The sequence below is a fragment of the Melopsittacus undulatus genome, chromosome 10 (assembly GCF_012275295.1).
Source record: "Melopsittacus undulatus isolate bMelUnd1 chromosome 10, bMelUnd1.mat.Z, whole genome shotgun sequence".
Classification (NCBI taxonomy): Eukaryota; Metazoa; Chordata; class Aves; order Psittaciformes; family Psittaculidae; genus Melopsittacus; species Melopsittacus undulatus.
In genome coordinates this window covers 2633931-2661480 of record NC_047536.1, presented here as the reverse complement: position 1 = coordinate 2661480, position 27550 = coordinate 2633931, and the positions used below count along the sequence as shown (strand labels likewise).

General features: G+C 38.6%; 2 protein-coding genes across 3 annotated transcripts in view; one reads left to right on the top strand and one right to left on the bottom strand.

The window, feature by feature from the left end:
- The window catches only part of DOCK2 (dedicator of cytokinesis 2), a 162611-nt gene that overhangs the window by 74338 nt on the left and 60723 nt on the right, over positions 1 to 27550 (bottom strand). The gene's annotated exons all lie outside the window — the stretch shown is intronic.
- On the top strand, positions 15626 to 26706 carry INSYN2B (inhibitory synaptic factor family member 2B). Of its 2 annotated transcripts, none has more exons than XM_005141258.4 (3): positions 15626 to 17770; positions 20663 to 20737; positions 24847 to 26706. In XM_005141258.4, the coding sequence occupies exons 1-3, from the start codon at positions 16392 to 16394 to the stop codon at positions 25031 to 25033; spliced, it is 1641 nt and encodes a 546-aa protein (XP_005141315.3). In that variant the 5' UTR covers positions 15626 to 16391; the 3' UTR covers positions 25034 to 26706. The 2 variants fall into 2 exon arrangements, with proteins under 2 accessions (XP_005141315.3, XP_030910868.2); XM_031055008.2 differs by having other exon boundaries at positions 24852 to 24877.

Below are 27550 nucleotides of genomic sequence, written 5' to 3'. Positions count from 1 at the left end.
TACTGTTTTCTTTATGTTCATATGATTTATCCAAAAGGATTTGCAACTATAAAAACCAGACAACTACCAGATGGAAAAATATAGGACAATTTTATAACACAATGAAAGAGTAAAACAGCTGCTCTGTAAGATTTAAAGGTATGTCACGAGTTAGGCAATCAAGGCAACTCCAGACTTATTTCAGTTAAGAGTTTTTCAGACATAGATAAAAGCAGTAGGAGGTTGGCTTATGCTGTGACATACAAGCAACATAACTTTTTAGAACATACCCTTTGACACCTATTTTTATTTATTTTTAACTTTTTGTTTATTTCTCAGCAATATTCCAAAAAGAAGATTTTTCATTCTCTGCAATGTTTCTTTGCTGCTGGTAGGTTTTGCTGTTTGATCAGTGTGCTGCCATAAACCCACTCCAGAATTACTACTACAGTCTCTGGCTAGCATGACCACTCCACTGTAATTGATCTAGCTTGTGCTTAAGTCTGTGCTCACACATAGTTGTGTTATTTACTACTTCTCCCAGAATATTAACATTGTGTTAATCTTCAAGAAGTAGGTACAAATAAATTTTGGATAACTATTTCCTATGAAGCAGGAGGTCAATCATTCAGAATGAGCAGTCACTGCCTGAAAACTGAACTAGCTTGCTCAGAGCAGTTACCATAAACTGTCAGTGTTTCACCTCCTCACTTAGCCACTGCTGCCCACACTCCCCATCTCGGCTCTGCTGTATCAGATTCAATCTTCCATCCTTGCCTTCAGGGATCTGTGCAGCTTCTTGCTGCATCTCTTCTCTCTTCCTCTGCAGTTCGCTGCCTGTTTCACCACAATTACTTTAGTTTCCAGACTAGTCTCATTGACCAGAAGAAACTTCCTGCCCTGGTCCCAATCCCAAGTATCCCAGTGCTGTCAGGCTGCTTATTTCATTAATTTCTTATTTGAAGTGCCATTCCATTTCCCTGTTGCCACTAAATCAAATGGTCAGCCAAACTGGCAAAGCATGGGTTGTCCTGCCAAGTGTCCCAGTGCGTGCATTCCTGTGCTAAAGACAGTGCAGTCAGTATTCCACAGAAACAACAAAAGCACATATGCAAAACACAAGGAAAGGCTAAGATTAAAAATGTTATCTCCAGTTTGTTCACTGTCTCTGGTATTTCAAGGGACTGGAAACAAACTGGGAACTTGACGGACACGATACAGTGACTGGTAAGAGCTGGAGCTAGTCCCCTGCAAACACATGAGCTGCAAGGGAGATCAAAAGGAAAGACTAGAACTGATCACTTTAAGTTCATTAAAGGGCAATAACATCTTTTATTTCTAAGCCATATATTTCACATGTACACATGTGAAGATAAGTGTCTTATATGCTGATTCATTTCCTTAAAACTAAACAGAGCCACCTCCTGTATTCCCAGAACTCAGCCACTGAATTAATTTTGTTCTTTTTCAGCTGCACTCACTGAAAACAGAGAAATTAAATTAAACTTCAAGTACATGATCAGAGATGAAACTAATGCAATATATTTGTGGATGGTTAAAGCAGAGCTTTATCATAATAGCTCTGCTTAAAACTGCTCCAGAATCTTCCCTCTTGCTTTTTAATTGTCTTATAAAGAAGGCCCTATAAAAACAATTTCCCAACAACTTGCATCTATTACTAACAAATCTACCACCTGTGTATGTTTAGGATTAATTAATAGCAATCTCTAAGGAATCCACCAATACATTGCCTTGTAAATTATGTAAGATTTTATTGTATTATTGCATTTTGAGCAATAGCACAGCTGCACTTGAGCTTCCAAAACCACAGCGTACCCAAACATTTGCAAATGACAACGTGCAGCCATCTCTTAGGCTGAGATTCAAATCAGTGAGGTTGATAACCCTTTCACAAGGTCAGTGTCTACCCTTTTACTCAGGCACAGCTAAGTTGTAAGACCCAAGTTGGTGAGAAATTAAAATATTAATTTCAAATCACTTTTTTAGCTGCTGTAAAAACCAGATCAACTTTTGTGTGAGGAGCCTGATACTCTTCCTGGTGTTTTAGATGGACGCTAATGCCAATGTGGCAGTTCCAACTGTCATTTGTTCCCTTCCACAGCAAGAGCATCGTATTGGCATCCTGGTCATTTGTTTAATTTTGTAAGAAGAATGATAAAGCCAGGCTGCAAATGGCAAGAGTTAGGAAGTCACTGCTGTATTTATAGCTTCTGTTAAATAATAGCTTATCTCCATATCTTCAGATTGTTTTGACTACTGCTGTGATGGGGTGAAACCTGTCTATGGTCTGTTCTGGTCTGTGGAGGTGGGGAAGCGTAACAGCAAGACATAGGGTACCCGGCACACACACATTGCCTAAAGCCAGGAGTAATATCAGTATTTCCTTTAAAGCAATATTTCATACTCAGCCTACCTTAAAGAAAGAAGTTAATTTGCACATTGTTGATGACATAACACAAATGTTTATGAAGAGGTTTTTTTCAGGACCTAGACAATGAATATACGAAGGGGCAGCAAAAAAATCCTCAAACACCCTGAGCCTTTCACAAGGATCCTCAAGGTTTTGGTAGCAATCTAGCTGAAATTCATGGAGATGAGGAGGTATTTGCCCTGAAGCTGCCCTGCTAACTCAGCTGTCTGCCAGCACTACCCTGGCCAAGGGACTCGCACTACAAAACATGTTGCTCTCTGCTCTTTCACAGCTACAGTAGGGGAAAATAGAAGAACTGAGATAGATTCAAGCATGGGTGTGCACTGGAGCTTCTATATATATGAATTTACCCGCAGAGTTTAAAAAGCATTCATACTACATCAGACAGTCATGTAAAATGCATCCAGTCTGAATAAACAGGGACTTTCCCATCAAGGAAGGATGATGTACTGACATAAATCTTGGTTAGTGTAACACAGCATGTATAGAACCCTCTTATATCAGTTTCTAACTAGCAGTCTTATTTTGCATCTGACATATGAAAAATGTTTAAATGCTATCCAACAGGGTTATATTTTAGGTTTTTAGTTTCTATATAAGGAGGGCTCCACCTTTAAATACGAAAATCTTGAGGTTGGGTTAGAGTACCTAAACCCCAAAGTTCACAGGAAAAAAACCCAAAAAAACCTTAAGACAGCTCTTTCTATGTTGAATCTGCGGTAACATGGTTAACAGAAAGCATAAGGAATAGTCTGAAAGAAGAAAACCCCATGGGAACACACGTATAAACACGATGGGATGAAACCTCACAAATGACAGTGGGTATCCCACTAACTACTGCCAAATAAGCATCCTCCTCAGTGTGTCTCTTCTTAGGGACTGCTACTTCTAACATGTCCCAGATGCGTTAGTCTCAGTTATCATATCACAGAAGCAAAGAATCCTGAATCTGTGGTAATACACAATCACTAAAGGAGCATAGTCTGCAAACATACATCTCCTCTGAGGGAATTCTGTCATCTTACCACATGACACCTGGGCTCTGGCAAAATAAGGAATATCGCTTTAATAACTCTGCACTAGGCCAGTGAGAGGTGAATTCAGTATGCACTCACTAGAAAACTAGGATGAGGATGGGAATAGAAATTCCTTTGACTAACTAAACCAGGAAATATTTTAGCTCTTGTTTTTTTCTTCCATTTTCTAACTGAGGAAAGGAGAAGCCAGGGAAAAGCCTGTAAAAAGGCAAGACCATTACGACAGGAGATGAACAAGCACATAACTATACAGGTAAGGGTAAATACGTAACCATACTTAGGTACAAAACACTCCTCTAGAACCATCTTCGTTCATATGTGCTCTAAACAGTTCTAGAACTGTATTTACTTGGGAAGCTTCTCAATTTGACCACTTAATCTGCCCCATGAGGCTGAGACAACAATTTTGCCAATGAAGAGGAGACCACACTGAATTCCAGAAAGCCCTGACTTATGCTCCATCACTAGTGTGACTGTCTCTCAGTTGCTCAATGAAGGCAATAGGACAAGAGAAATAGGACAAGTCCCTGGTTTGTTTGGGGGGTTACTGAGTGGGTTTTTTTGGGTTTTAGGCATTTGGAGGTTTCTGTTTGGTTTGGTTTCTATGTGGTTTCTTCCACACTTTGGGGAATAACAACTATACACCAGAAACTTCTTACTTTGTGTTGCTTTTCTGCCAAAAATATTCAGTATTCTAAGTTGCTTATTTTTATGGTTAGTCACTGCAATACAGAATGTGTGGGAACATCTGCATATATCTATGACACATACAGAAAAAAGATTATGATTAGAACTATTGCAACCTACACCTCCACTGATTACCTTTCTATATTAATGCTATTAGATTTAATAGCAGTTTCAGAACTATACTACAGAAACTGTTGATAAAAACTTATTAGGTCATGGTATATAGAATCATCTGTATTACACCACTCCATTGAAATGATACGAAAGGAGCTGCTTATGAAGCCAGTAAGTTTTTGTCATTTTAATATAGTAATGAATACACAATCACCTCTATGGAACTGAAAGAGAGGACAAGCATTTGGCAGATTCTCTACTGTCACATATTCAGAAGAGTTTGCAAGATATTTTATTAAGAGGACTAACCTCTTGATGGCATCATTATGGTATGTTTTATAAGCAAATTCTTTTTTCATCTAATTTAGCACAAACACATTGAGCTGAGTATTACATTACAGCTTCCTGTGATCTATTGTGTGGTTCCTATTCAAACAAAGCCCTCTCAGAATTATGGCTGCAAGCTGACAATAGTAACAAAAGAGCTTGGAAAGCCAGAGGTGATTCTCATGCTCTTATTTAACTTCAAAGGGAGCTGAAATCTTAATTTCCCATTTGGATCATTATCTGCTTTTGAGGCATGTTTTATTGAGAAGGAAAAAGGTAACTTGTTCTGCTCAGTTTTAATTTTAAAGGATACTGCTAGTATTTTATAGCTTCAATCAGAATCATTGGACTGCAGAGCTTAGTGCCAGTATTTTGTCCCCAAAAACCAGATGAACAGTACAAGATGCTACACACTCCTTCCTACTGAATTTAACTTTAAAAAACATCTTTCAAAAAAGCATGTACTACTATACTTTCTAAAGAGATGAAAGTGACTTTTCTGTAGTGACAGGACAAGGGGTAATGGGTTGAAACTTAAACAGCAGAGGTTTAGATTGGATATAAGGAAGAAATTCTTTACTGTTAGGGTGGTGAGGCACTGGAATGGGTTGTCCAGGGAGGTTGTGAATGCTCCATCCCTGGCAGTGTTCAAGGCCAGGTTGGATGAAGCCTTGGGTGATATGGTTTAGTGTGAGGTGTCCCTGCCCACGGCAGGGGGGTTGGAACTGGATGATCTTAAGGTCCTTTCCAATCCTAACTATTCTATGATTCTATGATTCTATTATTTACTCCTCAGTTTAACTTCCCAGCCTGTGAGATTGCTAAATACAGATACTGAAATATTAAAATAATTTTACTAATTACAACCCATTTTTTAAAAAAATGCAAAGACAGGAAGGAGTTTAACCAAATAAGAGGAGAAATAATATTGTGTATGTGTTGATGCCAAATGAATAAGGCAAATGTGAAACACCGGAAGAGTAGTGGAGCTTTCAGATCATCATAAAAACCTAAAGGACAGTGCTGCAATTAGAGGGTTCCAGGACATTAGGTCAGCCTGAGCAGGCCGTACATCCCAAGCCACAGATGCTAGGGAAGAACAGAATAATAGAGCACAAAACCAGGAAACCAATAATGTAGCCACCAGGATCTTGGAGGAGAGAGAAAAGCATCTGCACTCTATTGAATTCATGAATATATTATTCAGGATTTCATAGCACTGTGTAGGGAAGAGGTTCTTTGGTGGCAAAGAAACTAAGGAAGAAATTGTGTAGGATATAGGCAGTGGGCGGGCAGAGTAGTTTAGACCAGTCACTGTTAGCAGCTGAAAAAACCCGAAACCTAGCCTTTGTTCAAATGAATTTCTCTGTTGCTGGCTCTCCTCCTTCATCAGCGATGCTCCCCCACAGCTTTGGGCACACCAGCATTTCGAGACAAGCTAAAGGAGGAAACAACATAAAGTACAAGCCTATGTAGTATCACGGGGACATGCAAAGTGTATGAAGACAAACCTTCGCAGTCTGCAGCAGTCATAACCATGTGGATCCTACAGTTTTCTGCAAGCTACTCATGAAATAATAGCAGGAACACAAATGTCTCTATCAAAACACAAAAGAACATATATACCTTTAGGTTGCTGCTTACATAGCCTGATATTCCTGTCTTATAAAGCTTTTTCTGGACTTACTGTTAGGAGAATAACATTGCCTAGTTATTCTTTGCTAATACACTCTAAGATAACCCAAACTTCAAGAACAAATTCTGGGTTGCCTGCCTTGCTCACTTCTGTGCCCATGCAGTCATTTGGTTTCTTGTTTAGCTTTCTCTGGAAAACAGCAGAAAACCTGCACACACAGTCATGTCTGTAAAGAGACAAAGAAACCATCCTGTCAGTTTATGCCTCTAGCATAGCAGCAGCACTGCTGCCTTCTGAGAGGCAGCGATGGTAACATCCAAGAAGATGATGACCTTTTGGTTTGGAACAACACAATCCTCTTGCCCCTTCTAGGCCTCAGCCACAGGAGGAACATAACTGCACACAGATGCTTCTACGTGAGTGAACTATGAATCTCCTGGGATTTACCATAAGCCAAACATTTGACAGGAAAACAATGATCCCAACAAGTTCAGGAGTTAAAATCACCACATTCATGCTTTTTATTTTTAGTGTTGAGACTTATTTCTACTCCAGGCAGAAGTGATTCAATCATATTCCACAGACATAATGTCAGAGCTTTTGTTGCTCTGACAGGAGAGCAGCAATATTAAAACAATGCTACACATGGCAATGATGCTGTAACTCAGAATTGGTATCTCTGTCAAGGAATGAGCTGCAGTGGAGCTTGTGTTCAATACCTGGTGCTCCTATCATTGATGCAAAGCTTAGAGAGCCATTGCAAGGCTAACTTATTTTTCAGGCTGCAAATTATAAACTGAAGTGGGCTGTTTTCCAAATCCTCTCCTTACAAAGAGCAAGGCTTTTCCAAAGCAACTTCTCTCTATATTTAGGAAGTAGTCAGGCAGTAATGATAGTACAATTAATTTTTAAAGGCACCTGCCCTGCATAATAATCTGTGCACCTCACAAGCAAAGCATTAAGCAGGACAGAAGTGGCCTATAAAATGACAGAATAAAGTCACAGAGAATTATGGATCAATCAGTGCACCTGGATGAAAACTTGACTCAAATAATTGCCTTCAGAATGCTTATGAAGGAAACTATACCTGCAACTGTTCTCATGGCTTGAAAGAGAAGCACTGCACAACAGATCAGATGCAAGTAAAGCAAAACATCCCTCCATTGTCACTGCCCATTATATATTAGCAACATCAAGCTGTTGGGTTGTTAAAGAGCCTGTCAGGATACTAAGTGCTGTTGGTTTTAACATATTCTTGTAAGTCTTACAAATCTGCACTTTGAGTTTCCTAATGCCTGCATTACAGACAGTATGGAACATGTAAAATAGGCGAAGGCAAAGCCAAAGGAAGAGAACAAGCATGCCCAAAGACTTCTTATCATGTAATTCTCATGTTTTTAACTGTAATCTCCAAAAATACATGTCATTGAACTCTCCAAAGCACAGCAATCTGATGGTTGCTGATGTAGTAAAATTACATGTAGCAAGAGCTTGTGATAAGCAGCGGGTTCTCGCTTGCTCTGCTCTTCTCACCAGCCACCCTCAAGAATGGGTAATTCTGGCTCGCAGAAGGTTGAAGATAAAATAAACAGATTTCATACAAGAACCCAGACTATCAGCCTTATTGCCAATTGTATCACTGCTTCATTCTGCAAGCACCCAGAGAAAAGACATGTCAATGCATCAGACTACACTGCAGAAGGATAAAACCTGAGTAAAGATGCCTCTGATGCTGAGAAGCAGTCATGACCACATTTGATAGCAGATTTTCTCAGAGGAGTCCCCAGCTCATTATCTCTCAACCTACACTCCTCCACCTGCAACTTTTCACACCAGAAGCAGGGAGCTTATGGGAAACGTCATTCTCTACGTAGACCCTGCCAAAGCCAGTAAGCATCATTGCAGTCTCTCCAGCAGTTACTGTCAGCCATTTTCCTGTAACCCAGTCTCTAAACTGCCATAAATCAATTCCCTCACACTGAAAATATTATTCAAAACCACTAGTTACAAAGAGATACAACAAGGTATGTTCAGCTAAGTACAGAGATGCATCTCAGGAGGACAAAATACACTGCCACTTGCACTTCAGATGTCATTCATGCCCTGAAGGAACACAGGTAAAAAAGCCTTAAGCTGCAGATTTTAAACTCCAGCCCTGTTATGATGAATCTGGCAAAGCCTTTCCATACAGGTTTCATTCCATAGGAAATACAGAGCCATTGGAGAGTGTATTTCAGCAGGAACCTGGCACCGTTTCTTCCCTGGCTCCCAGTATATCCAGGTGTGGGATAAAAGTGAGAGCAATAGTTGACTCCTCACACTTACTGAATACTCCCACGTACTGATGTGGCAAAAAAAGTTACGGAGCTCCTGATGGATCACAGCTAAGAACATGATGCTTACAAGACTGCAGCACAGCAGACTGCTCAGTATTTTTGGACTCCACTTTGCCATGTCATTCTTCTTACTCTGAAGTGATAAGCTAATTGGAAAAGCAGAATACAGAAACCTGCTGAAAGCAAAGGGGCTGCAGCAAGTACACTCAAAAGTTGTTTTTTAAAAGTAAATAAATACTGTAATGGTGAAAACAACTCAAGTGCAGACATCACCATCTTCAGCAAGTGCTTTATTATGATTTTAAATGGTTTAGGATAGAAATAGTCTTTTTTTTTGTGTTAAAATCGCTTACCTACACCCTAAATGTTCAACAGAGAAACAGCTGTTAATGTACAAAAGCAGTATTACCCCTCACACCCTTCTATTCATACTGACCCAAGATATAAAATATGAAGAATGCATCCAAGTAGACACCAGCAGAAGAAACACTCCACCAAATACATACATGGGTACGAAGTAAATGAGCTAGTTTTAAAAGTGGCCTAAATACAAAAACTTCTTGAGGAATTCAGAATAAGTCTTGCCAGAAAACCAAAGTATATAAGCCTCTACACAATAGACATAAAATCCTTTTCTGAATAACAATGTTCACTCTAGTTACTGTTTGCACATCTGTTTTAACAAGGAAGACTAAGAGCAATCATGGAATAAAGACAACATTCCCTCTCAGTTATCCATGCAGGCTTAATACTGGACTCATTTCCTTGCCCCCAGTATCCTCTAGACCTTCTCACAGGACACAAGAAGGCAAGTCCCAGCCCTTCTAGTCATATTCTCAACAGGTTCACTGCGAGCCAATTCTGACCTGTAAATCATACTTGCAGATCAGCAGGGAGGCTCTGCAGGAAGAAATAACACTCCAGCTCTCAGCCAGGCTTAAACTGCACTGTTAATGCAGTGGCCCATATGTTTTAAATGGAATCATTGTGTCTAGTACTGGTTTATCCAAGATCCCTCTATTCCCACCTAGAATGCATTGCCGATATAAACAGCCTATATAGAAAAAAGCAAAATTGTCTTCAATAATCAAGTGATTTGTTATGTTGACCAAAAGTTATTCAAAAGTACCCACAATGAACAACTGCACAACCTGGGGCAGATGTTGTCATGTTACCAGTCATTCCCAACATACATACCTACCAAAGGAAAGACCTGAACCTTACTATGTTCTCAAAATCCAGAAGCACAGCATATTACAAACAGTAATGTGTTGTAAAACTGGAGAACATTGTTAAACAATACGGCAAAATCTTTCCTGTTACATGCTTAAAGCCTTCCTGCACACTGCATGGATATATTCCTCAAGGGCTCATAACCATCCTGATAACATTTCATTAATGACTGAGGCTTTACAAAGCCTGCAGTATCATTTTGCTAGTGTTTGGATTGCAGTTTGAGAGGAGCATATTCATTCAAATCAAAGAGTTCTGCAGCTCACAAATGAAGACAGAAGAATCATGCTCTGTGCAAGAAAGTTTAAGCAGATATTATGTTACTTTTTCCTAAAATTAATTAAAAGCTTTAATTATCAGAAGATAAAATAATTCCAATAAGGAAACAAATGGTGTTATTTATCTGAATCAGTATGATTGAAACTAAAGCAATCTTTTCTCAGCATGCAATGGAGTGGAATTCAAATTTGAATAATACATTCATTGTATAATACATTGAATAATACAAAGTTAAACTGAATGGAAATGTTGCACAGCCACAGACTGGGCCCTTGTTTATCCCTCTCCATGCAGATGGTGGCTTCAACTGGGTACTTACTTCACTATAAAAGCTGAAAGTTATCACAGCATGTTACAACCAACCTATACATGTAAAGAGTACCACAGATGTGTGCATAACACAAGACACCCATTTTGGAAGGATTCCTGAAAATATGAGTGAGCCAAGCACTGAAAAGAAAAATGAATTCTGTACCGAAATCACTTCTGTGCCATAAAAACAAATTGGTCTTTGCTGTTCTGAGGAGAGCAAATAAGATCCTCTGGGATGATGGGAAGGGATTATGTTATAGCTTTACAGAGAAATTTCAGACAGTTTTAGCCTCTTCTGTCTAGAAAAGATGCCAACTACTTGTGATCAGAAATAAACAGGAGAGGTGAGCACTGTAAGGGAAGAAGTTCAGCATGCATATCACTCAGAAGTGTCAGCTAAGGTAGGGGACAGCACAGCAAAGTGACAAACCCATATATTAAATACATGGCAGACATCTCCTGTTTCAGCCTTCTCAACAAAGACACCCATCAGAAAGGCAGTGGGGAGTAGCAAGATGTCACCACAAGAACCACAGTAGAAGTAGCTTTTAGGATTGGTATTCAGGAAAAATACATAGGTTTGTTGTTATAAGAGGCAGAGTTGTTATAACTAGACAACCAAAGAGAAAGTTCCAAAGATAAGTTTGAGGAGCTGACACATTTGTAATCAAACTGCTACAGCCTGTGAAGCAGCTTGCTCTCATACACACACAGAGCTGCATCTCTACCTGTCCACAACCTACCCACATAGATCAATCTAATTACATTTAGATAGAGACATGCTAACATTTTATAAAGCTAGGATATAAATTTACAGTAATTTAAGATGTAACATGTATGCATCCTTTTACACAAACACCAAGTACTTCCTGGGATTCTTTCAACTACGAGGAAAAGAGCAAAATACCAGATTTATTCAAGAAAAAGCACTGAAATGTTATGGCATGAACCAGCTATTGGGACACTTTCCAGCTCACCAACCTGTCACTTTGGATAACTTCCATTTCCCTGTAGGCACTGGAGCACTTTTCAAGAGAAATTTCTCAGTTTTAAGTACACTTGTCTTTGCAAAGTAACACTGAAAAAAAGATTAATTCCAGTTTCTGTACTGTAGATACATGACTGAATTTATTAACTTGTGTCTTGTGCCCTGATGGTAATCCTTGTGTGAACAGCTTCCAATATATACTCCAAAACAAATATTGACATAGAAATATTTTCTAATCCATGAAGCCTTTTGTTCCATAACAGCCAATGGAATGTGTCATCTCTTCAAAGGAGGTGGTTGAACTTCTATTTTTGTTAGAGTAGAATAAAAGAATGAAGTATCATAGTCCTGAAAACCATATTCAGAAATAAAATCATTTTATCTTTCAGTGCATCTTCATATGGAATGACATTGCATCATCTCAAAGTATAGCCAAGCCTCTTCTTTTTTCCTAAAACTTGCTTCACTAAGGTCATTTTGCTGCTGCAGTAAATATTACAGCATCTTCTCTACCCAGTCTCACCAACCTAAGTGATTTACAAGTCTTGCTGTAATAGTACTCAGAGATAAAATCCTCTCTCTTTCATCATGGAAACATTCCTTTTCTGAAGTCATAGAATCACAGAATCCCAAGGGTTGGAAAGGAACTTGAAAGATCACCTAGTCCAACCCCCCTGCAAGAGCAGGGTAACCTAGAGTACATCACACAGGAACTTGTCCAGGTGGGCCTTGAATATCTCCAACGTAGGAGACTCCACAACCCCCCTGGGCAACCTGTTCCAGTGCTCTGTCACTCTTAGCTTACATCCCACCCTGTATTCCTCATCTGTGTTAAATCCTTTCCTCCATTCACCTTGATCCCACCTTAACGTGGTTCACAAAACCTGCCAGCAGGACTTGTAAAAAAGTTCACCCTTTCTCCTTAGGTCCTCATGTTGTAGGTGCTCAGGTAAGGTTCATTACCAAACACACTGCAGCAGGGAACAGTTGAGTAGTTCAATATAGCAACACACAGACAACTCTTCTGCAGCAGCGTGTACAAGCAGAACAGATCCTGTGTACAGGCCAATGCAAATACTCAACAAAAGTGTACTACAGAGGACAACCTGTGCACTGGTGTCAGGTGAAAAAGGAAGCTTGACTGCAGTGTCCATATTTACAGTCACAGTTGTTGATTGAACATCAGAATTAAATGCCACCTTTTTCACTTGTAGATATGGCACCAAGTCCAGACCTACAGATTTGTGGTAAAACAGCAATTTACCATACTCCATAGTCCAGAAATTTCCCATTGCTAGTTGGGACTGGGGAAGCCCAGGGAGTTGTTGGGACACTCATTAAACCAGTGGAGCAGTACCATGCTACAGATACTGTAAAACCAAGTAACTGGATGTGGAATGGTTCAGGTAGCAAGAATAGCTGAGACATTACTCTACCTTGACCTGAAAAATACCCAAATCCAGCTCCAACCCAAAATAAACCAAAAAATTACAAAATACCCTGTAACCTGAGAGAAGGCAGGAAAATGCACAGAGGAAAAACCTATTCAGATGCAATTGATCTTTTTTTCCTCATAAAATGACAATTTCAATTACATCTCTTTGCTTCCCCATATGCATTATCCTGGCAGTATGTACTGATATGTACTGATATTGAACTGCATTTTAAAAATCGAGCACTGATTAACTGAATAGTGAGAATGAATAATGTTTCAAAAAAGAGTTATCTTTGACTGAATACTGAACAAAGAAAATTCTGGCTAAGAACATTAAGAATTTTGACACTTACAGAGCCATTATACGATTGAATTTGTCTATACTTTTAGATTTAAAGATTTCTTCCATGTTGGATAAAGTTGGGTTTTTTTCCCCAGCTTTAAGATTTGCATCTCAAAAGAAAAATACATATCAATCTGTCTCAGAATACTTTTGCCAGTATTCGTGTTTTAAAATTAATGTTCTATTTCTAAGAATTCAAAACCAAAATCTTGAGGTTAGAAATGGTGTTCCACTGTGGTTTGAGGTAGTAGATTTGCACCTCAGTCTTTTCCAGGCAATTCGTTTATTGCACACTGGAGCTAGAATAAATTTACACTGAAGACTAACTTACCATTATGAAGTGTGTGTGCAAAGCATGCAAAGACTTTAAAAATCAAGATCTGTTCTAACAGTATAAGCCAAGTGTAACGAAAAGAATGCTATTATATTTATTAGTCAGATTCACATACTCCAGACATTGAAAAGAGGAGCATAAAATAGGCAACATCTAAAGTAACATTAACCATCAAGCACCTCATGGACCAATTGATTCAACAACCAGTGAATGAAGAGGCTGAGATGAATCCATAGTGCTAACAAAGCGAATCAACCAAGGCAGAAGGCATGTCCTCAGGACTGATGAGCAGCTGCCAATGGAAGGGATGGGGACAAAAAGGATGGATATCTGGATGTGAGGTCATGGAAGCCTGGCACACATTAAATCCTACTACATTTCTCCTACCAAAACTGTTGATATCTTACAAGACATAAACTGAAAACTGACACATGCTTTTTGTTAGGGGTGACATATATTACATTAATATATTGAAAGCATTTCCATAAAATAGATGCTTATAACTTTGCATATTTAGTCAATGTGAAATAATGAGCAAAACAAGACCAGGAAATGGTTGCGCCAAAAAAGAATGAGGAATGATAACCCAGGCAAGGGAAAATGTTATTTAAACTTAGTCACTGGCAATGTTATACTGATTTGTTAATCTGAACACAGACACCTATAACTCAGTGAAAGCAGTAGTTTGGGTTTTCAGTCCAAGCATTAGAGCATTCCTCCCTATACACTTTTCACCTTGTTTTAATCATTTGTTTAATGTTTAACTTTGATTACAACAATTCATATGCATCCCAGAATAGTGAATGCCAAGGTGGCTAAAAATCACCCAGAATTAAAATAGCAATGTGCAAATGAAGAATGCAGGAATCCAGCTCAAATGCCTCTACAGCCAGAGCAGACAGCTCTCCTAAAGCCCCTAAGGGCTTTTTATTTGTAGTCAAAATACAATGGATTAGATTTCTAAAGCCTCTTTCCAAATGTAATTAGGCAAGTATAACTTTTAAAGTAGTCCATCTGCCTGGAGCACAGCAGCTGTGATGGGAAATGGAGAATGTTACTGCAGTATTTGGATACATTCTCAAACAAAACTGCAAAAAAGCCTCCAGTAATTAGTGGACAATATGAGAATGCAGAACTTGGCACTGGAGCTCTATCTGCGGGAACACTTTGACTTGTTTATTGTGTGTACTTGTTTCCACTGAACAAGCAGTACAGTGAGTTAAGTGACCTAATGCTAGCATATCCTGAAAGTAAAATCTGTTATTAATGTGCATATATGTTTCCTCAATATCTTACATGACATTTCTCTCTGCAGTGAAATCTTTCAATGCTCATTTTCTTCTCAAACTTAAGAATAGAAAAATATCACATAATTACTTTAATTACATTACATTGACTGAATATTACAGGAGACTACAGAATAGTTTGCTGTATTCTGTAACAGATCTTACCCACTGCACCCATCTTATCGATTCTTGCAAGTTAAATATGGTAAAGTTTCTGCAATGCTTGAACAAAAGATACACTAAGGTAATGGAAGCAACAAGGCTGATAAAAGAATCAGGGAACAGGTAAATTAACACTATGCTGGGAATTTAGCCCCAGTGTTAAAAATTTCTGCAATCCTAAAAGCAAACTATGCTTGATTATTCAGAATCCCATAGAATATTTCCTGTGTTTTGCATAAATGTCTCCTCTTTGCCCTATCCTGCTCTAGCAGCTGATTTCAGATTTAGCATTTATTATTAAAATACAGGAAGTATATTTTACATGCAGATACATCTCATGGGTGAGTTTTGAAATTGAGGACTTAGAACCTGCTACTATTCATTGCAGATACCAAGTTTTAGTTCAGACTATTCTGGAGTGGTCTGGGTAGGAGAATGAGTACTGATGACAAAGAGAAAACCACCCCTCTGAGTGTTTTGCATCAATCTTTAGTATTTTGTATTTCATATGAGGATAACTTTAGGCACTTCAACATTACAAAGCATTTTTAAGTTTCTGTACAAGTATCTCAGTACCAAAGTTACAAAATCAATGGAGATGATAATTTTGAGGAGACAGCATAAGAAATGTATAGTATTTGGCACTTTATTAATCTACAACTATTGTTACTTTCAGGAAACACTTCCCACTATTCTGCACTTGCTGGTTCTTCAGACTGGACAGCTCTCCTGGTGCCAAAGTATTTAGAGAACTTCCCCAAGTGGAACAGTCCCTTGGATATGACTGGCCTTGTGTTTGCACAGACTGAAGTAACAGCTACGCAACGATAACTTCTCTCACGGAAACTCACTGGATGCTGCATTTTTACCTGGTCAGGATTGCTTACAGCTTACTTAACTGTTTGAGAAGACTAGTTTCAAGATGGCTGAAGAAGAAAAACTCTCTCTAAAGAAAGCAATTCAGTTTGGTATTAATGGGTATATTTCATTAGGAAAACTATGCATCAGAAATGAAAATATACCCAAAAGTTATAATGCTTGTTGTTTCACCAACACGCAAATAAAGCACATGTGACTGGTCCATCATAAGAAAAGGCTGGATCACCAATGGAGAACTGACTGCCACACAAGAGCCATCAGGAAAGCCATAGACTCAACCTTACCTTTAAATTGTCTAACTGCAAGCATAACAGCCTGTGTAATTTTGTAATCTAAAGATTATGTTAGCTTCACAACACACAGATTTCTGCACTCCCTTGCTACATGAAATCTTTCCTTAAATAAGATATAGAATTTCTTTATTTTAGTATTTGGTCAATTAAATTTGAAGGGCATTCCTAAAGAGAGAATGTCAGTTAAAAGCACACATAACAAGCAGAATGAACAGCTTAACTTCTTCAAGAGCAAAGTATTGATTTGCACCTTAGGAACAACCTTAATATTCAGTTCAAATGACAAATGAAATGGGTCGCAAAGAAACACGTTACTTACAGACTTTAAACTGTGACTCAATGGCCCAGCAAAACATGAAAATGCGCCCAGTGCTCCTGAAAAGGAACAGCCTGGATTCAGCTGACTGTATAAGACAGCCACAGCACCGCAGGAGCAAATCTCAGCAAGTGCGATTCAAGGATGATGGTGTGAACATAAAGAATGAACTGGATCCTAACCCTGCCCAACATATAGCATTCACAGCTGGAAAACCAGAAATATTTACTGATCACAGTTTTTTGCTGCATCACTCTCCATCTGCTGCAAGGGCTCAGAAGGGGCTTCAGAATATTGCCATACAAACATCTCCCAGCCTCAGGAAACACTTCCCAGTCTTTAAAAGGAAAAAGCTGACCGTAAGCAAATCACTAACAGAGATGCCAAGTGAGCCTGCAAACTCTGTCCAGGTGAACGGCAATCTTTCTGAACAAGACATGATGGCTTCAGATCTCTGTTACTTAAGAATAAGTAATCATTTGGAAGATGGGTTTAAGGAGAGTGAGGTGGATGGTCAGTTAAGTCAAAGACCTTCAAAAGCACAAAACAATGGACCTATCCAACCCGACAGTTTCTCAGGATCAGAGAAGACAACTGTTTCTACACAGATGCCTGAATACATACATGTGAGTTTTCCACAAGACAGCAATGTTTCCATGGATGCACCAGACACAACCACAGATTTAAGTAATTCACTGCATTCTTCTTCTGCCATAAATATCAATGGAAATAATGACAGCAGCATGCTGCTGTCTAATTCTGGAAAATCATACCCTTGCCTACTCAATTCCAGTAACTGCAGTGCATGTACTGCTCATTCTGAATCCTGTGAAGCAGATAGAAGTGATTCAGAGTCACTTGTAGCCAGCAAAGATGAAAGCAGTAAGGAACCTGCTCCATTCCCATCTCCATCAAATCACAGTTCATCTTGTTTCCTCAGAGACTGTCAACAGACAGGAGAGCACAAACCAGATTCCAGCTGTGTGACATTAACAAATGATGGTCACACAATCATGTCAGTGACCAGCGGTAATGCGTCAAAATCTATTCTGACATGTAGTTCTGAAATGGAGAACAATTGTACCCAGCCAGCTGTTTCCCAATGTAACAGCTGTTTAGAAGGATTCCACATAAAGTCTTATCTGCCAAGGAATGAAATAAAGCCACAAATCAACAAAGAGATTAGTGGACTCAATCAAATCCATTTGGCACACGGTGAACTCTGTGCCCTACAAGGCAGGCTGCAGTCTGTAGAGGAATCTTTGCAGTCCAACCAGGAGAAGATAAAAGTCCTTTTGAATGTAATCCAAGACCTGGAAAAATCCAGAGCCCTCAGTGAAGGGTATGGTGTGTTTTAATATCAGTAATTCAGCAGTAGTGTATAGTAGATGCTAGCATTCCTGCAACCTTTGCTACTGAAAAACCCTTTCCTGAAATATTTAGAGATGAGTTTGCAAAATGGTATCTTACACCTTTTTTCTGGTGATAGTACCTCAGCAGAGAAGAGTCTTTTCACAATTTGCATTTAGCTGATACCACCTTTACTAAACCCAGTGTAAGACATGGTTTATTAACTCCCTGTTTTATTTAGATTCACAGTGTCAGATACAAAGCCACTGACAGCTGAAATCCAGCTAAAACCTGTAGTAGAAGAAAACCCTACAGGCTAATGTAGTATAGTAGAAATCTTTAGCAAGAAACCCACCTTTTATTAGCAAGATCAGATATGTATTTAGTGCCAAAGGAGTCCTACTGTGAAAGAGTTTCTATCAGCAAAACTGCTTCTGTTCAATGGATTACTACTGCCTTCATAAGCAAGTAAAAGCATTAGCAGCTAAAGTCCAGCATCTGCAGACAGTTGGGATGCTCCCAACACTGCTAGTTGTATGCCATGATACCACAAACACCACAGCTGCTTAAAGGGAATGCCTTGAAAACAGGCACAGGTAACTTCAAGGGCTCCAGTATGTCAGGAAGATTTCATGGGAGATGGAGGTAGGTGTTTAAAAGGGATTAAAACTATGAACATAGAGTGTGTGGAGATAGGTAGGAAGAACTCGCTTTGGAATCTCAGGTGTCAATGACTGCCTTCTGCACTGTCATGAGATGTTGTGACCCACTATTTATTTTTATCCTGTTTTCATAGTGATTATAGCCAAGGCTGCCAGCATTATTTATGTAACTTAATCATTAACTCATTTGTGCATTGAAAATAATACTACTACTATAAATGCAAATAATTGCTAAAGATTGGACACCTTTGTAGAACAATGTTAAAATAGAATTTTAAATATATCTATGCTCAGTACAGGTTTTAGTATATCCTAATAATGTTTTCCAAACCATGAACAGCAGCTCCTGCTTACAGTAAATACAGCTAGGAGACATTTTAAAGTTCTGTTTTATGATAATGTAGTTTATCCATCAAATACTTTTTGTCTTTGAAAAAATCCCAGATAAATCTGTCAAAGTATTGAGAGAACAAAGGTTCCATTTTACTTTATTTTGTAAGGATAAAACAACATTAAATCTATGTCATCATTTACTCAGGCAGCTCAGGCATCTAAAGAAATCATTATGCACCACTGGTCTGCGTGTAAAACTGCATCCTTAAAATCAGATCATGTGCATCAATAGTATTTACTGACTGCAGTGAAGAAGTAAATCTGACAGTGCAGCATTCTTGTGGGTTCTGCAAAGGGTACTGAAATGTGAGACATGCAAATGTTTTGGGGAGATTCATTTGCACAGAAATAGCACAGAACATGGCAGTGACTTCCTCCTGTCACCCAGCACCACATCTTTGCACTTGTTCCCATGTGGACAGGAAAGGGTTTTGTGGCTGTGCAGAAACTGTCAGGACAGAACTAATCAAAGCCACAATTTTATATGCCCCAATTTTTTTACAACTTCTGAAGAAAAGTAAATCCATTTTGAAGGATTTTTTCTTTCTCCAAGTATTTTATCTGGGAATTGAAATGACCTCCTTGCGTTTCTGGTGGCTTACACTCATTAAAATAATTAACACACTATATAGCACATTAACATGTGATTTTAGTCTGTACAGAATAAGTTTTTTTCCTGGAAACATTAACCATTAATGTCCACCTGACTGTTAAGGTGAAAATATCTCTGTTAGCTTTTGTGACTGCATATATTTTTATTCCATGCAGCATTTCCCCATATAATCCAGCTCCAACTATCCTTTTTCAGAGGACTGTGCTTAGTCATTTTTCTCTATCTGAAAAGCCCATACAATTCTCTAGTTCCAACTTTGTCCAAACCTAGATCCAGCAGACAAACCCCATATAAACATACCGATAATAAATAGTCAAAACCATTTGTAAAACACCAAAACCCAAAAGTTCAGTTTAGAAGCAAGATTCAAGGCAGGGGGTGGAAAGAAAACTCCATGCGTCAGCCTTAAACAGTCACTTGTCTATAGCATATGTTGTACAACTAACACCCAACTACAGTTCTGCAGGAAATTACAGGGAAAAAAGGCTCCCTCCTTGTCCCCTACATGTATTTATGTCTGACAGTGGATGATTTTCAATGATGTTTGAAAGCCTGAGCATTACAAAGAGTAACTTGAAGTGAAGCAAGCTCGGATGACCCAGTAATATTTACAGTCTATTTCTGCTCATTTCCCATATGGCCAAAACCAAAAGTTTTTAGCAGTAAAAAATGAACATCCCAAGTACTTGTGGAGGCAGTACAATAACACATGTGGAAAAACCTTCACTTTAGGTTTAAGCAATCAGAAAATTACACTGGTACAAACTGAACTCCTGTAATTCAAATAAAACTCAAAGTGTTCTGCATCCTTCAGATGTAGTGAGCCACCAAGCTCAAAGTGCTTCTGCAGATCCATCCATCATAAACATAATTGAACTGTAGTTGGTGTGAAGTATCAAAGTTACTTTCCTTGTTTTCTCAACACTCCAAATTTGTATACTCTCAGCAGGAAAAGCCTGACGTGGTTACCTCAAGCGAGGAAACATGAAGGGAAAGAATGGAAAGCATAAGGGAGAAATCAGTTCAAGTCACCAAAAGCATGGATATTCAAATACTTTAAAGTATTTACAGGAAGCAGTTGCATGTCTAAGTGTTTTCACAAGTATTCATGCAAGAATCAACAACCAGAATCTTATCAGCATGAGGTGGGAAAGAAAGATTCAGAGACCTGTTAATGTAGCTGTAAATACACAACATAAACTACTGTCTATTACAGGCGTAACTTCTATCACACTGGTCAAGACCTCAACAACTGCAGTACCTGCCAGAACACCGCGTGTATCATTTACAGGTACCCAACTGCTTTGCATCAGTTTCTGTTGTCTGGATAACTCACAGATGTATAATAGAATGCTTTGCCTACAGCTAGAAAATATCTTAATTATTCTAAACCTGGTTTTTAACAAAAGACCGAGTGATACAAGTGAGGTGGTTTTGTTTTCCCACATAGAAAACAATACTGGTGTTATTTGAAAGACATACATCCGAGAACTCAGTAATGTTTCCCAGCATTGTTATTATCAGCCTGCTTTGAAAAACCTCTGTGTCATTTCTGATGATGGAATTCTCCCTGTGTGTTACATTATTAAAGCTAGGATTTCACTAACAATTGTAAATCTTGGAAAAGGCAAACACTCAGTTCTCCAATGCCAGTAAGCTACAGCTCATGTTGACATACAAACCAGCACCAAACTCCCACACTTCCCACTGCACTAAATGCTTATTTGCAATTATTTTGAGGGAGTGCCACCTGAGTATAAGTTACTCCAGATTTAAACTGCAGCTTACCTTAAACTCTTATGACCAAAAACCTTGGCAGTCCTGTGTCCTGGGAGCTGTATGTGCTTTGAATGCTCCATCTATACAGACACACTGCAGGCGTCCTCAGCTTGCCAGGCATCAGCCAAAATCTAACAGGTACAAACTGTTACTTATACCACATACTCAGCAAGTGCATTTTATAGGGTTTCTGCCAATCTAGAAACACATTATCTAATGTCTGCAACCTCAGTCATGAGGCAGAAAATACACATCTTCAGTTATGTGATTACATTTACAAAAATAAATAGAACTCTTCTTTAAGGTTGAAAATGTTTCCTTTAGTTCAAAGAATATTGCAGACCTTTAGCTTTGCGAGTTTGCAAATTTTATGGATATAATGAATAAGTTATATCCACATGGAAGTGTTTTTCACACTGTATTTTCCACCTGAGCCAAAGAGCTTTAGAAGCTTGCTAGATAAAGTCAAGCTTGGACATAGCTTTGGAACCTGTTGCTAGCATACAACTCGGTTGAGTACCAGTGTCCTAAACCTCTGGTAACAAAACCACAAAGTAATTGTCATGTCACAAATTGAACACCTCAGTTCCTCTGAAACAAAGGGGTTAATCTTCACAGCCCCCTGTGTACTTCAGGAGGTTACATGACTTATCTAACAGCACAGACTGGACCTGTATAAAAAGAGAGATCCAGGACAACACAGATTTTCTTTACTTGTTCATTGTCTTCGAACAATCTCTGTGCATTTTTATTTGGCTGTACAGGAACAGAGGCAACTATAGCATTTATGTACCAGCTACCCTTTAACCGTTTTCTCCCTTCAGAACAAAAAACTGTGATGTGTCCCCTGCATTTTTAATTTACATGGTTTCAATACAGGAAAGACCCTGAGCAACAAGCACAAGAATCAGACTGCGGGTTGACCTGCTGGAAAGGAGTGAAGGGGAAAGGGACCTGGGGATCCTGGTGGATGGGAGGATGACCATGAGCCAGCAATGTGCCCTTGTGGCCAAGAAGGCAAATGGCATCCTAGGGTGCATTAGAAAGGGGGTGGTTAGTAGGGCAAGAGAGGTTCTCCTCCTCCTCTACTCTGCCTTGGTGAGGCTGCATCTGGAATATTGCGTCCAGTTCTGGGCCCCTCAGTTCAAGAAGGACAGGAAATTGCTTGAAAGAGTCCAGCACAGAGCCACAGAGATGATGAAGGGAGTGGAACAGCTCCCTTATGAGGAGAGGCTGAGGGAGCTGGGTCTCTTTAGCTGGAGGAGACTGAGGGGTGACCTCATCAGTGTTTACACATATGTAAAGGGTGGGTATCAGGATGATGGAGCTAGGCTTTTTCAGTGATATCCAGTGATAGGACAAGGGGAAATGGGTGTAAACTGGAGCATAGGAGGTTCCACGTTAACATCAGGAAGAACTTCTTTACTGTAAGAGTGACAGAGCACTGGAACAGGTTGCCCAGGGGGGTTGTGGAGTCTCCTACATTGGAGATATTCAAGGCCCGCCTGGACAAGTTCCTGTGTGATGTACTCTAGGTTACCCTGCTCTTGCAGGGGGGTTGGATTGGATGATCTTTTGAGGTCCCTTCCAATCCTCGGGATTCTGTGATTCTGTGTAAAGAACAGGGGAAGTAACAAAACATTGATGTGCATTTTTGGTTACTAGGTAGCTTGTAATGGTAATGGTGCCTGGAGGCTTACAGTGCAATGATGAATAGAACACATACAAGAGAACATAGCTCCTCTAAAAAGTTTCTAGCTTTAAGAGGCAGAACCAGAGACAGCAAGGAAACATGATAGTTTTCACTTTACAGAGATGTTCCACAGATGTGGTTATGAATATTCATTAGACAATATTCTGAAACAACTAATTGCTACCAGGTTTTGCTCTAGACAAACCCATACAATCCCTATGTTTTATGTAGCCAGAAAGAGCTGTGCAAGAATTTGTTTCTACTAACATAGCATCCCTGTTGGCATTAATTATTAAACCAGGTGCTTCATCTTGCTCTCTGTTTTTTTGTTAATGTCACTGAAGCATCTTTATCACGCTCATTCTAAGCAGTCCCTGTGTCAAGCAACACATTAATTTCATATCAATCCAAGCATGGATTACACTGATAGGTAAAGTAATAAACGGCTTTTCAGGTATATAGAATAGTGGCTGTAAATTCAGCTTTATTAACTATCCAGCAGGATTATGTGACATTACCTGGGACTTTCTGCCTAGATCCTGCAACACATCTTTACACTACAATGAACAAATGCAATTAGCAACTGAAAACACTGTTACTATTACATATAAGGGACAGTATTAAACAAAGACTGAACTGACCTCTTGCCTCTAGAGATGATCTCTCCAACAGTAAATTAGAAACACTGAAGAAGGGAATTGAAAAAAGAACAGGAGCAGATGCTATCCTTGCGTATGCTATAAGCTGAACATTTCATTGTCCAGCACGTGACCTGCACTACTGAAAATTAAGTGCAGTTTCTTGCAATAGTCAGATAAAATTCAGGAAACAGTGATCAAATCTTTCATTTATATCAGTTTCTTCTATTTATTACATATAGCTCTTTGTCCAGGGATTACTCTCCAGTTCTAAATTAGAATAATCATATTGCTTTCCTTTTACGAGCTTAGTTATTTTACTAAACACTCCAAACCACCTTAATTATAGGGGAAACAAGCTTCTAGTTCATTTTAACATATTACTCAACAATGTTTATGGATTTCTATATACATACAAATACACACAATTAATAGGTTTCAAGTTGTGCATATTTACTAATTTTACACATTTCTTCTACTCAGTGCCCAGATGAGGCTCACGGCTTTATTGTGATATCTCTACATCCTTCTGATGATACCTTATTCCTCCCAAGGAGCTTGCATTATGGAAATCACAACCAGCTCCTTTTAGCCCTCCCTTCTGCCTGCTAAAAACCTCAATGGCAAACAGAGTTTATATAACCTCCACTCCCCTGTCTAGAGAAGATGGATGAAATAGTCATACAGCACCAGTACAGCTGCTGGTTGCATGAGACAGGCTTAATCACTGTCCACATAGATTTGAACCTTACTCGAACTTCCTTGCACAGATCTGCTCTTCTGTAATAGACATCTTGGCTTCTATTTGACATCAACAATAATTATGGGTTTCAATGGAGAAAGTAAGTTACACTCCACTTTTCTGTTAATTTATACCACTTATTTCAAAGACTTACATATTAACTTAGTTTCATATATTTTTGGTCCTAGCAGAAACATTCCCATTTAAAGCACTTGAGATTCCTGAATTCATGCCAAGCCTATGACTGAGTTAGATTACACTATCAAAACCTGACCATGGAAAGGTCATCTTAATACATTTTCATTTTAAACTCCCTTAAGTTTTGTCCCATTTCATGGGCACTGTTGGAGTTCTTAACTCATAGAAAGAAAAAGGTTTCTCTTAGAGAAATTAAGAGATGAGCTTCTTTTCAAAGCATCAACCTATGCACTTTGTGTTTCAACCAGGGTCTAATATTGAATAGTGCCAAACTATTCTTATCCTTTCTACATGTATTTTACTGAGGGAATTTCTCACTTGCTACCTCAAATCTCTTCATTTTTCCATAGTGTAGAATATGACTTCAGGCAACAAGAAGGAAGATTTCATCAGATTTTGAAAACGCTGGATCATGCAGAGCAAACTCCAGCCCCAGCTTCACCTCAGAAGCCACCATCTGATCATCCAGCTCCCGAGAAAAAGGAGGTGAGAAGAAAACCAAAAAAGGTGAAAAGAAAATGTTTCTGGTGGATTTGACTTCCTTAGGAAACCTTCTATGCTTCAAAAAACACTAAACCCAAAGAGGTTTGAGAGCACACACCTGGAAAAATGCTATTCCAGCATCACAGAGCTAAAGAATGTTTAATTAGAGCATCTGAAAAATCAAAAGGATTAAATTTACTTCAATCACCTCACTCAATAAAGGTGCATGAGGATACTGTTTTCAAAAGGAAACTCTTTCTTTCAAGAGGAAGCTTTCTCTTTTTTTCCAAGGACACTTTCATATGCTTTGTAAAGAATTTCTTTCCAACTTTACAAAAAAATAACTATCTCTACTTTAAAACACAATGGTAGACAAAACTAAGGGCATCACACAGTCTTTGTTTCCTATAAACAACATGGGTTGAGAGGAAGAACTTCGTTGACCTTTAAACAAACCACATAACCAAGAACAAATTCAGGGGAATCTATGTTGTTCAAGCAAATCTCTCCTCAAAGGAGACAAGTATTTCACATCCCCACTTTTTGTTGTTGTTGTTGTTGTTGTCACTATCAGCTAATACTTAACAACAAAATAAGTCTTTCAGGTTAGGTTTTACTCTGTCCTATCACTGGTTCAGCTTAAAAAGCAATCATTTACATGATTCAGTGACTACTCTGAAAAGAATGACAGAATCATAACTCTGTTATTTTAGGCTTAAACCCCTTACTTAAGCAAGGTCTAATCAGATGAATTTCTGAGGATCTCCAAAGACAAAAAATACATAACCTCCTGGGGAAATCTGCTGCCATTTCCCTCCCCACCAACATCTAATCTGTATTTTTTATGGTCTAAAACTAGTGTCCATTACTTGTTTCCCATCCAACTTTCTTTTTAAGAGGAAGTAGACAGATAATAAAACCACTTTCCTAAGCCTTTACTTCAAGTCTGAACGTATCCAGTTTTCACTGCCTCTCTTCACATGTTATGTGCTGCATCCCAGTCATCTTGGCAGTTTCTCTCCGGTAAGTTGGTGTGTTTCATTCACTTGGAAGCCTACCACAGAGCACAATGCCTCAGATGTCATCATGCAATGGAATGAGGAGTATAACCAGTCTGGCTACCGCCTTGCTAAACCACTCGCCCGATTTGTCTATCAGCTACCTGTACCACTACACCAAAATATCCCAAAACATGTTTTTTTTGGCCTTAAGATATAAATAAGTTAATATATTTAATAAACTAATCTGTATTTTATAAAAAATGTAAGTGCTAAAAAGATTTTATCAGATGTCAATGGAGCTATTTCCTTCCTTCAGAAATAGCTGAGTTACCAGTTAGCACAGACTATGCCAACGTAATCTACTTTAGGGTTGATGAGACTATTTTCCTCATGAAAACACAGATATCTTTCATATGGGGGGGGGGGGGGTGCGGAAAAGGGGAACAGGTTTTCCAAAAGGACACACTGTAAAGCCCAAATAATGTATTTTATGTTTAGTGGAATGTCCTGCAGACCTTTTCTTGGATGTGACTCTGGTTAATCAGTTCAAATGATACCAGGATATTCCACAGATTAACTCCTGGATCCTATTTTTCTAAACCATGTTGTATTAATTGTGCAATGTTAGTTAAAGATGTCTGTATGCTTTTTGCACATTTCTGTTTCCTTCAATTCTTAGGGTTAATTACACATTTGAAAACACATTAAAACCAGTTTTGCACAGAATGTTGTCTGGAAGAACTAAGTTTTTTGATAGAACTAGTGGTGTTCATGTAGAAGAGCGCATGTAAAGTGATGTGGCTTAATTTATTACACTTGGACAGGACTGACAGTGTTAAAAAGCATTTCCATGCCAAGTTCAGTCAGTACAGAAATGATAAGCATAAAATTATCATTATTTCAGAGGCTTTTCAGAAGAAAAAACTATGAATTTTTACTAGCAAAAATCTGCCTTTAGAGAGACAGAAAACCTCTTGACAACAAAGGTAAGAATTACATTATTACATCAAAACATCTTACATTACACTCAAATACATGCTGGTATGCCAAGAACATTACTATGTTGCACTAGTCTATAATGAGATAATGAAGGATTTACTAGGGTGTAAATGTTTCTTATGTACTATAATACCATTTTAATATTAATATCCTCTGTAAAGGTAAAGGTATAATCATAAGCAATACCAACAGGCATAACTCTAGCAAAATCAGCAAGTCTTCTGCAGCGAACTTATCTTTTGGTCTACAGCCAGACTTCACTGTAACACACACAACATGCTTTCTACATGAAACTTCAGACACAACACTAGAGAAAAGGCTGTTTTTTACATTGAAAGGGAAGAGTGGGAACATGTAAATCAGGGTACACATCAGCCACAGCAAGAGGGGAAGACTGCAGAGTTGATATCTATTTTATTTAGGGTTCATTCAACATACAAATCTGCATATCCTAGCAACACAAAACACCTACAATTTAATAGCTTTGTAACACCTAAGTTGAAGAACCTGAGCTATGTGAAGGGTTCATATGTAAGCATTGGGGGTTATTTTTATTGTTTAACATTTTTAA